At 42.9% G+C, this 16,651-nt stretch overlaps 1 protein-coding gene across 6 annotated transcripts in view; it reads right to left on the bottom strand.

Annotated features, from left to right (window-relative positions):
* Positions 1 to 12,907, bottom strand: part of LOC146195992 (monocarboxylate transporter 12-like) — a 47,260-nt gene extending 34,353 nt beyond the window's left edge. For 4 of the 6 annotated variants that reach the window (XM_084597993.1, XM_084597998.1, XM_084597997.1 and 1 more), the window contains exon 1: positions 12,778 to 12,907. In XM_084597993.1, the coding sequence (XP_084454119.1) occupies positions 12,778 to 12,795 (18 nt within the window). In that variant the 5' untranslated portion in view covers positions 12,796 to 12,907. The remainder of the gene's footprint in view (positions 1 to 12,777) is intronic. The other 2 variants (XM_084597994.1, XM_084597995.1) reach the window with 1 other exon arrangement.
* Between the last annotated feature and the right edge of the window lie 3,744 nt (positions 12,908 to 16,651).

Below are 16,651 nucleotides of genomic sequence, written 5' to 3'. Positions count from 1 at the left end.
ATGTCGGCGCTCATTAAAGCACGCCGATAACTTTCGAGAAAATATGGATTCGCACTCAGCAGCTTTAGAATTTTCAAGCTGGTTTGCTTAAAGAGAAATAAAGAATGTTTTTTTTTTTTTTTTCACTTTTTGATTTTGTCATTTCTTCTCTAAGTGCAATAGTAAGGGAGGCGTTTTCTCAGATACTGAAATATGTTTTTCCGGTTCATGTAAGGAGACAATTTAATCCTCAGAAAAACAAACAAGCTGCTTGATATCTGTTGTCAAAATAATTTGTAATGTAGGAGAATAAGTTGTATGTGATAAAAAGGAAGCGTTTTTTGTATACGGCTAGTTTGACTGAAACGGCGTCAAAGTTGCTTTAGCACTGAATTCAGAGAGCATAACCGGTAAAGAGCGTTAATTAATATGAACAATTATGTAACCGTTGATTCTTGCCCGTTCATGGTGGTCTCGCATGCTTCCCTTTCTATTTTTCATCCCTTTGTTAGTGACGTTGGAGACATGCTTTGTGATCGATAGGGATTACAGCCTGTAAATCATCTGCTCCCGAATGCATGCGTTAATCGTAACCGCATGCATTTACTGAGCAAAGCTACTAAATTTTAGGCCACAGTGTAGATGATGTCCAAATAGGTACTAGGGCATCGGTCTGTACTGAAGGATAAGGCGAAATTACGAGGTACATTTAAACAGTGTTTTTTCGGGGGTAATGCGCTAGCGTTGGCGACCATCCGAAATGTAAAGAATCGCTTTAATCAATCAATGTGAGTATACCTACGCATCCTAGAAGTAGTATGCCTGCCTTTGCACTGAGGGGCACTGAATGGTTGATTCTTGTTCTAACTCTATAAGTCAAATGAGCTTCCCGAGTTGGTAGCTCGTCGCTAGCATTATCATATAATGATATAATGTCGTCGTGTTAAGTCACATAAACCACCTCATTTCCAGTGCCCGAATATGTCAGCTACGACCTGCTTGGGTCACGTCTGGGATTCTTCTCTCACAACGCTGACACTAACATCTAGGCAACATTTTCTGAGTAACGGGACGTTTAACATTAAGCCGTTAAACCTGTGGTCGGAGGAGTAAGCTGTAAGAAGTCAAGAAGCACGTGAACTCACCGTGCAAGTGAAAAATCCGCGCATCCGGCGCATCCGGCCAGTCCAAAGACCGGGCAAAAAAAAAAAACCGCAATAAAACTAATAATACTTCACAAGTACAGTTATTTGGCCGCCAAGCGCACCTCGACAAGCTACAAGGTCAGTTTATGCATACTTGTTTCCACAATGTGATTTGGAGCGACAGCCTGGAGACCGCTTTGAGGCGGAGAATGCCGGTTGAATGCAGCCACTGTCTACACTGATCCGGCCTCCCTAACGGACATTCTTCGTTCCGTAGTCAACCTAGTATAGCGCTGCGCAGGTCACAATTGTTAAACACCAGGGTCCCGAACTGTAGCTGGGCAAGGAGGCGACAGGCAATTATGTCGCGTAAGGGACGGTGAACACCGTTTGGGACAAATTATTGTTTTCGGTAATAACTTGCGGTATACTTCTGCCGTCATCAGCTGGTTGCCGGTGGGTGCAAAAGCCGGATTCCTTTAAACTATCTGCATATTCTACGATTTCACATGATACGGCGACCTGCTTATTCTTTTACGTAATGTTTTTTCCCGTTATTTTTTGCAACAGCACAAAGGGACGCATGTCTGAAGGTTGCGCTAATTATATTAGCTATCGGTATTCGAGAATACAGCCTGTAAATGCACGTAGCTGATCGACACGCGTATCTGCGAACCTAGATATGTCTGTGACCTCCAAATGCACGTCACAATTTGGCTTCTTGTACAAATATTTATGTACAAGAAGAACAGTTCGATGCATTTTATGTAAGTCCTATCCTTTAAATGGGGCCGATTGTTCACATGACTGAAAATATCCCGTGCATTTGAGCAGCGAAAAAAACTGTAATCGCAAGGACGTTGTGAAAGAAGTAAGGGCTGAATTGCAATCGGAGCAGCTCTTGTAGCTTTAGAAAAGCCAATAATTTCTGCAATGGAAGATTTTATTCAAACTGTGAATACTGATTGAACTGCGATGGAATGGTTCATACACATCCGAAATAACTAGCTGCTTCACATATTCGGAAAGCATACCGGATCAGTGACAGGAATGTTCTTTAAAACAAAAGTGAAGGGATTGCAAATGCAACCTTAACGAGACACCTGATCTCCCAGTCACTAAAATGGGTCACGGCCTTGCCTCGTCATAGCTGCAGATAACAGCGCAAAGCTCTCTGCAAGTCTCACGCGCAAAATGATGACTTGTTCCAGACGGCGTATAAGTTACGACCTTTATACAGCCATTCACATACATTCGTAAAGCGGACAGATTGCTCGAGTTTTAAAACTGGGAACTCCTCTAGGTAGTAGGAATCGCTTCAGTTTGAGAAGCCTCCAGAACGTAGACGGGGGCTGTTATCGTCCATCCGAGCATGCCGCCCCCATTTCAGGAGTCTCGAGGCATTGTGAGGGCGCCTGGTATCAGGACAGGAAATATCGTCCGAAGTAGATGGAATAACAAGGTTCGTTTCTTACAGAGGCAGGTATGAAAGCAGAACGATAATTCGCACAGACCTCAAGTCTTCGTTACGTGCATAAGAATGAAAATAATTAGGCCCACAAATTCTGTACTTACGAGCATGACGTCCGAATTTGCCTTTGTCAAGACACCTAAACAAGGTGTAGAAGTCAGTAGGGATTTTGGCATTCGCATGCTGCAATATTCTCAAGGTTAATAGAGTTGATGCTCTTCTATGGTGCTTCACGCTGATGCCAGGTTCCTGCGCACATACCCATACTTCTATGACATACAAAAATAATAACAGAAATAGAATTTTTACCTTTTCTACTCTATTTTGTCCAGTGAAAAATTGGGGGCTACTTAAGCTTTGCATTTGAGGAATTTACGCGACACTCTTCATGGGTTACACCTGAGGCTTCCTCCTTTTGTAGATGTTCCTTACCGTTGGTCTACTTAGCTGCATGGTTATCACTAATGCCCAAATTTTTGCTCGCATACAGTTATTGAGGCAATGTCCTCAGTGAGCACAATATGTGTAAGACCAATTGACATTGATTTAGGGTCCCCCTCAAACCGTGAAGCGGAAACGGACCTGAATATTTCAAGTTCTCATGTAATCTTCCCATCCAAAAGCAGACACCCCTATTGATAGCTCCTTTCAACTCCATCATATAATGTATAGTGATATATCAAGCAACGCGCCAACCAATCAGCGTCAGCTACTGTCATCAACCAAGTGGCACCTTCAGGGAGCATGCTCGTAGTTTTTTGCTCATCAAGATGGCGTTGATTTTGCAGAGTCGGGGATTTACTGGAGGGAGCGGTCTTTGTAAGGGAGTGGTGCCTCGCTGTAAGGATTTGTTTGTTTCTCCTCCCCTTACGATTAAAAATTCAAAGTTGCCTCAATCGTTTACAGACTAGCTTGCGTCAAGTGCACCGCATTTTTTGTGACGAGTACTCTAGGTATATATGTACCGTTAAAGCTAAACACATATTTGTATTAATGTTTAGAGAAATGTACACTCATAATATACCAGCTCGAACTACAATAGCAAAAATGCTCATCAATGGCTTTTAATATGTAAGGTACTGATGTAAATAAAGCAACTGCTCAAGCTCATTGCATGGAATATAAGCTTATCGACTCTAACGTGTAAATGACTAAACGTTTTCAGTGGAAAAATTTATGATAAAACAGTTTTCTGGCACCATTCGTTTGGCATAATTGTTTCTCTAGTCCAGCGGATGTGGTAGCATCCCCCAATATTGGAAGATTTTCTTAAAGCGCCCTCGTAGTCAGTCACCCCATTGACTCCGTATAGCAACCCTCTTGCCTACTGTCACCAAGCAACCACGCAGAATCCGCGAATAAGAGCATCGAAATCCTAAAACTTGCTCTGCCGGAAGCAGGCGGACGGCAACCAAGAGGAGTGCGTCCTCGCATTTCGGTTTAAAATGGTTGCGTCGTTGCTGGGGCTAACCCGATCCGACGTTTTTGGATCGCAACTAGCTCAAGTTCTGTTTCAACCGAGGTGGAAGTGATAAGGTGGTCATACAGTGGAATTTAAATAATTTTTCTTTACAATCATTGTATGTAAATATAGCGCGCGACTAGTAAAAAGCGTTCCATCACTGCTCTGCAGCAAAACATAACCTTTTAGAGCTAAGGCCGTCATTCACTGCTATTTTAACTGATTGTCTGGTCCAATAACTGTATTTCAATAAAGTTGTGTTTCGCCTCATCGAACGTCTTTTATCACCGCTCTGAGCCAAATGTATAATATTGTAGTGGTGCGTCTGTCATTTCTACCCAATAGCTTTCCTCATTCCGTTTATGTATAAGGTACGTTAAAATGTTTCGAAAAAAAAAGAAGAAATCCCAGTGTTGCAGAGTAATATATAAGAGCAGATAAATCATACCTTATTGCCCTGCATCTTTAACGTAAGGCAGAGTTTGCAGGTGGCGTATTTTACAGTTAATGTTTTTGATTACTCTGCACAACGTGCGCAGAAGTCCTTTGATAGGAGCTGGAGAGCTACAAAATGGTGTAAATTCGCACCAACAAGCCTTAGCGCTTTCCTTATTACATTATTTAAAATATGAACAGAGAGCAACCAGAATGAAAGCACATATCGCGGAGAAATTAAGTAGGGGGAGAAGAAGCTTTGTAACGAAGACATTTCATAAAACACGCGAATGTCATCATCGTGGTAGTTTCCTTCACCATCGCGGCTGCAATTTCAGATCGCCAATTAGTTTTAGTGTTGCCTTCAGCTTACCTGTTCATCAGTATGGCCTTTGTTCGTGTGCATAAGGACTACTGCGCTCCCGCCGACGTAATCAGTGTAGATATCGGCATCGCAGAGCCTGTGGTATTGGCCGGTAAGCCGAAGGATTACCTCGACAGTCAAGCAAATTAAGAATTCAGTAATTAAACATTTCCCATGGTGGTTCAGGTTATACCGAGCGGCTTGTCAGTCGCCAAAAGTCATAGAAGCCGAGGAAAGCAAAGCAGAATGTTTTCAGGTTTTTATTTGCGCTGCTGTTGAATGAAAAAATTAGCGGTGTAAAAATTTTACATGTGAATGACAAATAAACCGATTGTGAAAGAAAACAGCGACGGAGATGTAAAATCTAGGCTTCTGCCTTCGAATGTTGTCTTCACTGAACAGCGAATAATAAAAACAACGGAGCAGCTAGGCAGCATTAACTCAGGGTTCTTTTTTTTTTTTTTTTTTTTTCGGGGAGACAGAAGCCTCAGAGTGAAGTTAATGCCCGGCCAAAGGAAACATTCAAATAAATCCCCGCATTGGCGGTGGCCAGGTGAAATGCGCGAGTTCCCTCAAGCTTCGTTGCATACTTCAGAGGGGTTCAGAGCAAGTTCAATTAGGAAGAAAAAAAAAGCAGAGCGAAGGGCAGCGCTTTAAAGGATACACTTTTGAACGGCTGCCGAGCTTTTGGATCCGGCTGTGTACTATAAGAAAGAAACAAAACGCCATGAAAATAACTTTAGTGGGAACAGAAAACACAAACATGTAGCTCCTCGAGATGATAAAGTCAAATGTGATTCACAATTCTAAGTCTTCGCGCCTTGCATCAAAATTAACCTCCTCTGCTTTGAGCTTCCCTTGGCTGTCCCATTTTGCATTTTCTGTTTTAATGGCTTCGTTTCAGCTGCATATTTTGCCGACAGCATACAGTACACACAAATGCTCAAAAACTGTATCGCTAGAAAAAAATAAAGGTGACGCTGCTCCAGAGATCGCGCCTATATAATATGTACACGATTAAGAGATCATGTAGATATGCTGGCTCGTTTGTATAAAGCAACCGTTGGTGCTCCGCGTATAAACGTTTGGTCTCTCTTGTTGACTCGGATACTGCATTACGTGCTTTGCTACTACTCTGCTTGCTTTAATGTTGCTATCCGATGATCAACAGAAATTTGTGGCTGTTTTATTCAATGCTACATTGTGTAAAGGGAGCTTTCTTTCTAGAAGCATGTATTCACTTTCATTCCGCTACTCGTACCGCGGGAACTTCGCGTCTATCCCACCTCCCTTCCATTCCGGGTGCTGGCCCCACCAAATACTCAGAACTCAAAATAGCAAGCGCTGGTCCTCACATAAGAGTTGTTCATACTGAACAACACCAGGACATTGTTTACATCCTAATAACATTTGCCAACGCAGCAAACGTGTCGGCGTACGTCATGCCGATCTCATCGATGGCTTGTTTCACGTAGAGCGCATGCCAAATGCTTACGTCGCTCATACTAAGGCCAGGGTTGAGCGACATGTTTAGCTTGAACGCAGAGCGCATGGTCATTTAGCCTAGAACGATGGCTATCGTTTTCTGGTGGCAGAAGTATTTTTGCCTTGACATTTGACTCGCCACATGTTCCATGCATGTTGCAGACTAATTCATGCAGACGTCGATGGTAAACAGAAATACAAACGTTTTACTGTACCCGGCTGCAGTGTTGATGAATATTATCATAAAAGCAATACACGCAATAAAGCTGCTGGTAGCCTTTGTGGAGCGAAGGTCAATTTTAGTAACCGGATTCCGACGAGAGGCCTTGTAACTCTGACCCTGCACGGTCTATAATAGGAACTAAGCCTATTTTGCTTATTAAGCAGTTCAAATTCATACCTTGCATGTTTAAAAAGAGTGATCACCACCGCAGGTACATTAGGAACGGTATATGGTCAGGGCGGGATGGTGTGAGCATCGGTGATCGTAGAAGGCGTCAGTAGAAGGGCGCTAAGCTCCTTCGCGCGCTCATCCGGAGACATTTTGCAGGTTGTAAGCGGACTTCGTGATAAATGTGAGTTATTAACGGCAAGGCAGGGCACAGGTCAGTTGGAAAAAAGGCAGATCAGGGTCGGCCTAGGGTCGGCACGCCCTTCCTCATTCTCACCACAATATCCCCTCAAACCACTTTTCCAAAGATTCTGGAGCACAATTTGCAGGCCCGTCGTATACAGCCCATTAAAACCAATTGGAGGAATTTAGTGCAATTTAGTAGTCTAATGGCGCGCCGATATTAACAGGGTGGTTTTACTTTCAAGCAACGAGCACATTTCCCGAAGCCGTTAAATGGTTCAGAGGAAGGCGGAGCTTCTCGGACTGACACGAAAAAGTAGTTTGATGCACAATGCCAGCGCGCAGAAGGAACCGCACATGAAGTAGGAGGCGCGGTTCCCATTCCCGCTCTTTCTGCGCATCTGCGCGCGGCACATCTTCGAATAGCCATCAACCATACCCTTTTCAGAATCCGAAAGGGTCGCGCGGCCGGCTAATTGTCTTTTCCTGACAGTTATCGTGACGCACACACCAACGCATGACACTTCAACGACGGCCATTCTGACAGCGTGGGGTGTCCCGCCGGACGAACACGAGAGGGGCGATCAGAGCGGGAGAGGAAGGACGAGAAGGAGGAGGGGGTACAGGTGGGAGCTGTTCAGATAGCCGCAAAATAGTCGATAATAGTATATATCTACTCAATGTTGATTTGATGAAAATGTAACATATGTTTCCAGCAAATTATCTGGTACTTTAAAATTGAGGCGTTCTCGAAGTGGCATTCACACACACATTCACATACACATTCACACAGCAACGAACACGCCCAATCTCTCATATGTGTATGCTATTTTTCGACTAATTTGCTTTAAATGCCCTTTATTGGCAGAGAAGAAAGATTAACGGCAACTACGAGAATGCTCATCATTATCATATGCCTTATGCAAACAAATCATCGCTGATCATTACGCCTGGAAGTTTTGCTTTTGTTGATTAAAAACCAAGAACACTCTTCCAACATATCGGTGATGCTACGTTTTACAAAATCAACCCGTTCAAATCCCGATAATTTCAATACCTAGGTAAAATGTGTGTCAACCAATAAGAACACCATATTCACGAAAAACCTTGGGGCCTTTAAGGGTGCAACGTTGCTTGCAGTGTAGAGTACAATTATTCACAGTTGGTTCCCAATTGAAAGGGATGATCTAGAAATGTGAATTACGACACCTGTCTCACTCTCTCGTGCAGATCAAGTTGAGTTGACTGAATGTGAGCCAGTGAAGTGTTCTACAAGCCTACTTTCTCGTTGGCAGCTGTGGGCTGTTTTATGGTGCAGGCTTTACAACCATTATCTTTATGGTGACTCTATCATGTCGACATTAGTCCCTCTTGCAATGCACAGCGTTGCACTGAGTATGCACAGACATGGTTCAAACTATAGACGCAATAATCTAATAGGACTGTCCCACATTATTGCTAGGGCCCCACTCTATGAAAACTTCAAGGAAGATATTCTGCAATTAAGGGTGCATACCATGCTCTAATACCTAGAAAACGAAATCATGTAACTTTTTTGGCGAAACGCTCGTTTTATATATCCCGTGACATCATATTCAGGGTTGTGTCCCGATGAAATGACTCAGTAATGCTTGGCCCAAAAACAAATAGATGGCTATGTTCCCGACATCGTGTCCGTAGGATGTGTCTGGTATCTCGTGATATCATCGCCTATACATTACCACGGGTCATGCAATTCATGAGAGGTTAAAAAGTGCTGAGTCATTGTCATAAGTGATGTCATGAGTCATGTGCCTCCATAGGTCAGTTACGTCATAAGGTAGGTGCTGCCATGCCGTCAGTGGTTTGATGACTCACTCATTTTCAAAGGTTATGAGTAATGTGAAATCATAAGCCTACGAAGTCATAAGGTATTTGAAGTCGCCACGAGAGAGTTCAGCGATTTGATGATGTTATACATCCTAGTAATCAGAAAGTTTCTTCAAACTACCCTGAATGCCGCGAGACATCGACGTTTGACTGCAAAAATATTATGAATGGTCGGGTAGTAGCATCGAAGGTAGAAGAAGAACGGACTAATTGTCGATTAAGAGCCAACAACGTCGCGGTAGCGCCAATGCTTTCGCATACTACAATGTAGTTTCTGCAGTCAGTTCTATGTTTCGCATTTGACTGCTGAACCCAAGGAAGCTGCTGGAATCCTGGCAGGAAGGGCCTTTTTGCATCGAGCAGAATGCAAAGAGCCGGTTTATACTAGGCGATACCAGTGCACAATTAAGGAACTCCGAATGGTCAACATTTCCAGATGACACCACTCCTACTTATTCTTGTATTTGGTCGAAATGCCCTATGTCTATTTCAATCACATAAAGAAGACAGAAACATGTTATTTAATTGTTAACAGCACGCAATAACCTAAGACAACCATGCGCCAAATATTACTCGCAGAGGTTGTGTGGCCATTTTAGTAGAGAAACATCGGTCATAAATGGTCGCATTGGCCGAAAAGAGACAGTGCTTGGCCTTCGACCACTGATCGATATTGCAGCCTTACGACTGCTGGTTTCAAACCTGTAGCCAATCAGCGGCACTGCTGAAGTGAAATGCAGTTAGTTTTACAACCAGCTTCTCGTGGCTGGTGAACTCTTCGACAAATATGGTTCCGAATTAGACCAATTCGGGAAGGAGTCCTGCGAGTCGCCTTTGCAACATCACTCGAGCAGAGCGGCTCCCGGGTCGGATACCAAAGCCGGTCGCGTGCCCTTCGTGACTCGCAAGCGTCTACTGGAATTGCTGCTACAATGTACAAAGTTGACAAAATTGGTTATTTCAATTGTTCGAGAGAACCTAATTTTCAAACATCTGAATCAAATCGCGTAGCTTAGAAACGTTCGAGAAAATTGTGTACGTTGGACTTTGCTTACGCATGGAGAAATAGTAGTGGGCTTATAATATTGCCTATCTGTTCAAGAAAATGTTTGCCACCTCACACGCACTGGCATATTTTAAAGATACTTTTTCCTGCAGATATCCTCTGTATTGTTTTATTTGGCACATGAGATATAAGCGCCTCTTATTTGAATATGAAACAAGCTAACCTATTCATCGCAATACTTTAACGTCGTTTTAACACCCACTCTACATTATCACTTGTACTGTCACATATAAATATATGCTGTGCATTCGACTGTAAGCCTTTCCTCCAAGAGCAGGTAGCGAGAGACACATTATTTTAAATAAAGCATGAAAAATATGTTTTGAAATTTCATAACCCTTAGCATTTGCACGCATATTGAGAAACTACCATAGTAGATTTGATTGAATGTTTTCAACCGACGGCTTAATGACTAACTCTAGGTTGGAAGTTCTAAACACGTTCTTCAATGGAACTTTTCTCCATGAATAAAAATAAACTGTAATTAAAACTTTGTACAAAACAACACTGTTTCGGACTTTCTATAAACGCCTGCAAATAAAAAGGCTATGGTGATGTACATAACACTTAAATAATACAACGAAAAGGGCACGTTTTCAACCTTCTGCAGTGATAATTAGCATTTCGCTAACAATATGTTTACCATGACAAGAATTAATATCTTCTATGCACTGGTACTGATTCATTATAAAAAAAAGCTTCTATCATGTCCTCAGGAATCGCCTTTTATATTAGGTGCCGCAGTCCAATGGCAACTAAGTTTATAGAAAATGGCTGGACAGCTTACTTACAGCTTTGCTAGTAGAAGTTTGATCCTGGAGTCGAAGAAGATATAGTATTTATTCCGCCTAATTATCAACTTCGGAGAGCAAACTAAAAAGCTTCCAGATGGGCCCAAGGGCATGCGACTCACAACAGCTTTTAGCTAGTTCCAAATAGCGAGGACCTTCGTTGTTTTTACTCTTGTGGTTACATTAAGCGGAGACAGGTGGAAATCAGCTCGGATAGAGCATACACTAAAATTAATTTCGTTGCAAAAATAGCAGCGCTAACCCCACAGTTTATTCAGGTTATGGAATGATATTACTCTGGGGTTTGAATAAGAGTGAACAGTAAAATTTATCGTTATATATTTTTATGGATATAAAACATGGCAATGTGTTTTATGACCATCAGCTTGTTCAAATTGTTGGAAAAACAACTCTTCTATGACCTTCAAATGATTCCTTGTGCGCCAGCTCCGACAGGCGGCCCCTGAAAGCACCCATATCTCATCCGCGCACTTGTTTTCTGCCGGGTTCTAATAATCTTTCCACTACTTGGACACCAGCCCGCTACTCTTTTGCTTTTACATGAAATTGTCCGGCTATGTCCACAGCCTGGTTCCGATACTATTTTTTCAGCCGGAATTTATTCTCAGACTTGATCTGTCTTTCCGGCTTCTTAATCTTATGCCTGTCATATATTCAAGGGTAATTAACATTTATTTTGTCCATGCTTGAGCATTACTTATTGGTTAAATCATTTCGCTTAGCAATTAAAAAAAGCGTAGGTTAAACGCAGGCTGCTCAGCTAAGGCTCGTGGTGGCGTATGTCTGGCAAAATACTCATTATTCGCGTTTAAAGTAATTACCTTTTCTTACATTTAGGCGTATGTGCGAAGGTGTCGTGTTTTTTCTATTTGACCCTTGTCGCTCTCGCAAGCACAATGCAATTATTTTCATCATTGATTGGTAAATGCGTGCGTGCTTTTTGCCGCGGTTTCTTATGCGCGAGCTTTCGTCGGAAAACCCAGTAGGAGAACGAGCCTGCCTACCCGCACGCTTACCTGCTCATCTGTGCAACCACGCACGAAGCTCTTTGGGAGGACGAGTGTGCAATAGTGTATCATAAAATGCCGGCTACCTTCATAGCATACTACCTTCATGGATCCACCCTGCCGGGGTGGCGCAGTGGTTACGGCGCTCGACTACTTTTCTCAAGGACGCGGGATCGAATCCCGCCCTCGACGGCAGCTTTTCGATGGAGGCGAAAAGCAAGGCGCCCATATGCTGTGCGATGTCAGTGCGCGTTAAAGAACCCCAGGTGGCCGAAAGTTTCGGAGCCCTCCACTAGGGCGTCTCTCATAGCCGGAGTTCATTTGGGATGTTAAACCCAACAAACCAAACCAACCTTCGTAGATCCGGAATCAAACCAATAAATGTGCATCGTGGCAAATCATCACTATGAAAATTTTGGCATTCGGTTGGTCTAAAGTTATCAAGTCCCTAAGTACAGATACACTTATGAAGTGCTAAACTAAGAGATAACTTTGACTTACACAAATGTTCTGAGAACATTACCATTAGATATCGCTCCAACGAATTTATTCGAATGTACACCATTCCAAGCAGTGATCACTTGCACATTTTGTTTGAAGATTTAATTGAACAAATAATATTATTAGTGCTAACTCACTGTAAACATGCAGTGAAATAAAAAAACACGCACCATTTACGGACCACGGAAGTACAGGTTGCGTTCTTTTTCTCTTGGTATTCAATCGAAATTATGTCCAAGTTGCTGATAGTGTTAATTTCTGATCAAAACTCAATTCACTGACTTTTTCAATTCATAATCGAAGGTTCTACTTTGTCCTAAAAGAAACGAGTAATTCATTTAAAGCGAAGACAATTGTTCTCGTTTATAAATAAAAATTTTCAGCACTTAATCGAAATTAACCTGTTGCATAGTATAACGGCCCTTTGGTGAGCATCACTGGAAAAATATTAGGAGGTAAGTTCAAGCGCGTTGATCTGGGAAGGGTTAATAGTGTTGATGTGGCCCTTCTTAGAGGTGGCAGGTTGCAACAGTGACCTAGTAGATGTCATTTTTGCCTCATTAACAGGTTTCCTTAGTAAAAAGAAAGTGACAATTGCCCCACTCACCTCGGCACCACCGCTCATTGCTCTTCAGAACCAGTGAAACCGGCGACTCCCCGTTCGCCAAGCTCCGCGCTCGTTACAAAATTGGACCGGGAGCACAGCTTCTTTCTCTCGTCTTATCATTGCAGCGAGGTCGTCTTTCGAGATATGTCTTGCCAATGCTTAGCCGAGCTGTATTCTTGGCGCGAGGTCAATTTCGCAAGCTATCTTCGTCAAGCGGCATTAAAATGAAGATAAAAGACGCACAATGTGTCCTAACTGTTTGAAAACTGACGGCGGAGTTGAGTGAATATAACGCTAAACACTGTCTTCAACATTCACAGCGGGTTGTGGGGAGGTGTCGACGATGGTATATCTTGCCTATTTAGGCGTCTGCAGGTTCGTCTCGAGAAATGGTCAATATAGTGCAAGCTATGTTTGGTTTTCGTTCCTCGGCGAAGAACAATAAAATAAATTAAAAAAAAGCGCGATGATGCGGAAATAAAAGTAACAGTATGCAGGGCTCCGATTACTCTAGTGGTTTATAGGCTGACGGAGAAAATAGTGTAAATTACTATTTAACTGTTATTTTGCCCTGCAGTGAAAACATGCCGCAATTTCATTTAACTTGCTCCATTCTCTAAAGACGGCTCTCATTTGTGGTCATTGTCGCAGAGCTGCCAGTACAGTGCAAAGAAAGCGAGCGTTGTTGGTTGCGAACATTATGGAGGTAACTTATTAAGGCTATGAATCGGCAGAGTATGCTACCACCCGACATGCGAACACAGGTCATGCGCACCTCTGTGACCTAGGGGAAAATGTCTGTCTCAGAATGCAAAGGTTTTGGCACACTTATTCTGATATCACACTTCTATATGAAAGGAGAGGTCTCAGTTGGCAACTCCAGCTAAGGGTAACGTCCGGTGGCCATACGTCCAATCAATACGCGCCATGTCAGCTGCCAGAGACCACCTGTTGGCACCACACTTGGGATATTTCGCGTAAAACGCTGACAACCCCGACGCCGGATTTTTTTACTAAAGGAGCCTTTAACGCTATTCATTTGAAGTCGATTTGAGTAGAATGTCATGACGTAGCCAGAAGATAGAGCCATACGCTAAAAGAAAATAATTTGGAACTGGAGAGATGAAACAACCTATGAAAAAAGGATATTTAGGCAAGCACGCTACTCTTGGTCACTACACAATGTTAATTTAGGGACAAAAAATACAAACGGATATTTTAAAAAAAAAAAAAAAACATTACGAGGGACTTTAGCGACTAAAGTAGTGAAAGGCGAAAGCCTGAGGTCTCTTCCTGCCTAGCGTTCCTGCCATCTGCAATCCCTCACTTGAACGCGCGCCAAGGACCGCCACGCGACAGGAGCGATGGAGTGCCATCAGAACGCACACTTGTCGGAGAAAGTGTGACAGATACTGCTCCTTTCCTCCAGAAATCTCTTCCTGCTTAGAGTTCGCGCCATCTGCAAACCCATGTTTGAACGCGTGCCAAGGAGCGCTACGCGACAGCCGCCGCAAAATTCGATGGCAGGCTAGCGCCCGCCACAAACGACGTTGATCTACTACTCCCAGCCCCGTAGGGCCAGCAACAGCCACCTTTCACAGAGCGCACCATCAAGTGAGGCATTGAAGATAGCAGGGGCGCATCCCACCTCGGCCAATCAGAACACCTCAAAGCGGGACACACTTTGTCCACGACAGCATGAGCCATTAGAGGCTATCGCCTTAAAAAAGCTAATGAAGCTTTATGTTTAAAACAAGCAGCAACAAACAATACTGAGGAATCAGTTGAGTTCGGTCGCGGTACAAAACAGCTGTTTTGAGTAAGGCATTGTGCTACGAAAGAGCTTCCCAGTGCAGGAGATTATTGGATGTCGTTATGTGAACAGCGTCGTCACCAAGAGAGCCACAGGGAAGAGAAGCGAAACGTAGTGAAAACCGGAGGTAGATTTATGTCTAGCGAGAAGAGCATCATCATTAAGCACAACTGGAGTAACAGCCAGTAGGCCAATGGACAGTTTGGAGCTCCTGACTTCTGAGCAAAGTTAATGCATGATGTGGGAAGGTATTACGCCTCTAGGTAAATAAACGGCCGGCATTACGTCGCGGAATTCCCACTGATCATATGCGATAGACTCCAGATACTTTAGGAACATGCGGTCATCACTTTTTCATGAGTACACGGGCGTCAAATATAAATCACAGACCACTTATACTGAAAGTTATTATTCATCGTACGCTGCTAAGGTAACCCTACTGTCGTAGTATACTTAATAAAATCCGGTCACCTGACTCGTAATCGTGTAAGAGTAATCGTGTTCTTTGCGCAACCTCACAACAGTCTCCCTTTGCATAAAATTTGTTTATTTTGCGATGCCAGTGCACGTGAACGAACCCCAAGTGGTCGAAAGTTCCGGCGTTCTCGACTACGGTGTCTGTCTAGCCTGAGTCGTTTTGGGACATTCAACTCGAAAAGCCAAATCAAACCAAACCAAGCCAATTTATTTATTTCATGCAGTGGTATTTCGACGGCTGATATATGACCAGAAGGAAATAGTATCTCGCCGTTGGGCTAAAAACATGCCTTGATATGCCACCAGTGTATATATTACAGGCTTAAATGTACAGCGGCACTCAGCGTTAAATCTGAAGCACAGTCATTCTTGCCCTTTCACCTTTGAAACTAAGTACTCAGACCGGATGGCAGCCGGCCGCCTGTTTAGACCTAGGCTCTACCATCTCGCAGTAAATCTTCTGCACTCTAATAAACTCTAGCGTGTTCTGAGTATGGAAGCAAAGTACATTCAGAAAAACCGAATGTGTGAGGATGGAGTTTATTTCTTCTTCGTCGGGGCCCTGCCGGTGTCAGTGACAGGCTGTCGAACGAAGCAACTGCTAAAGGCATCACCCTGTACGCCCGGTGTGAAAACCTCTGTTTGATAGGGAATTTGACTGACATCACACTTTTTCTTTGTACTGTGAGCCCTATTTCCGCTTAACTTGAATACTTGCATCACGGGTTTCCGACTTCAGTCAACAGCCTTCGGTCAAAAGTCTGCCGCTGTATTATAGTACATACTGCATATACGTGTAAGCTGCGTAAATTTCAGTCTATAAAAACCTTACCAGAAAAACTATAATTCCTAGAATTGAGGCAGCAAAAGCGCCGGGAACCTATCGGCGGCAAATAGAAGTATGAGACCACTCCTACTGCCTCTGTACCAGTGGATACTGTAGCAAAATTATGCGGCAGGGAAGATATCAAATACATGGCTTCACTTCCCTCTACTGGCGTAAGCTCACGTACCGAGCTCGTGTGTTTCATAACAGGTCATAGGTTTTCGCTTACTGCTAGTAATGATTTATTCTCTTGGTTTTTAACATTGTCATGCGGTGTTGAAATTCTGAAGCGAGTGAGTAAATATTTTCGCATTAAGCATTCCGTACTGCCTCAGTTCAGTTAATCGTTCAGTCATGTCCGACTCGTGTCCGTACTGCCTAAATAAGCAATAAATATCCTAGAACCCGTGATGACTGATACAGGTTATAAGATATATAAGAAAATTTAAAAATGGATATTCGATTCTTCAGGTGCACACTGGCCCACATTGTATGCTTTTATCGAAGTCTTTGCTTTTGTACTTACCCATGCATTTGGCTGGTCACTTGACTAAAACAAGCGAATGTAAAATTTTACGTTTTGCATATATAATTCACTTTTGTCTGCCTTCAGTTATAAGTGACTTTTACATATCTACTTATTAAAGTCATTATATTCAGTGCAAACAGTACATCATACCGATTTGTAATGTCTTAGTATAATACCTATATATATTATAATACTGTTATGTCATAATTCAATACTAGTATAAAAGTGT

This window comes from Amblyomma maculatum, chromosome 3 (genome assembly GCF_055883805.1).
Source record: "Amblyomma maculatum isolate TAMU_Amacu chromosome 3, ASM5588380v1, whole genome shotgun sequence".
Classification (NCBI taxonomy): domain Eukaryota; kingdom Metazoa; phylum Arthropoda; class Arachnida; order Ixodida; family Ixodidae; genus Amblyomma; species Amblyomma maculatum.
This window is presented reverse-complemented; position numbering and strand designations above follow the sequence as displayed.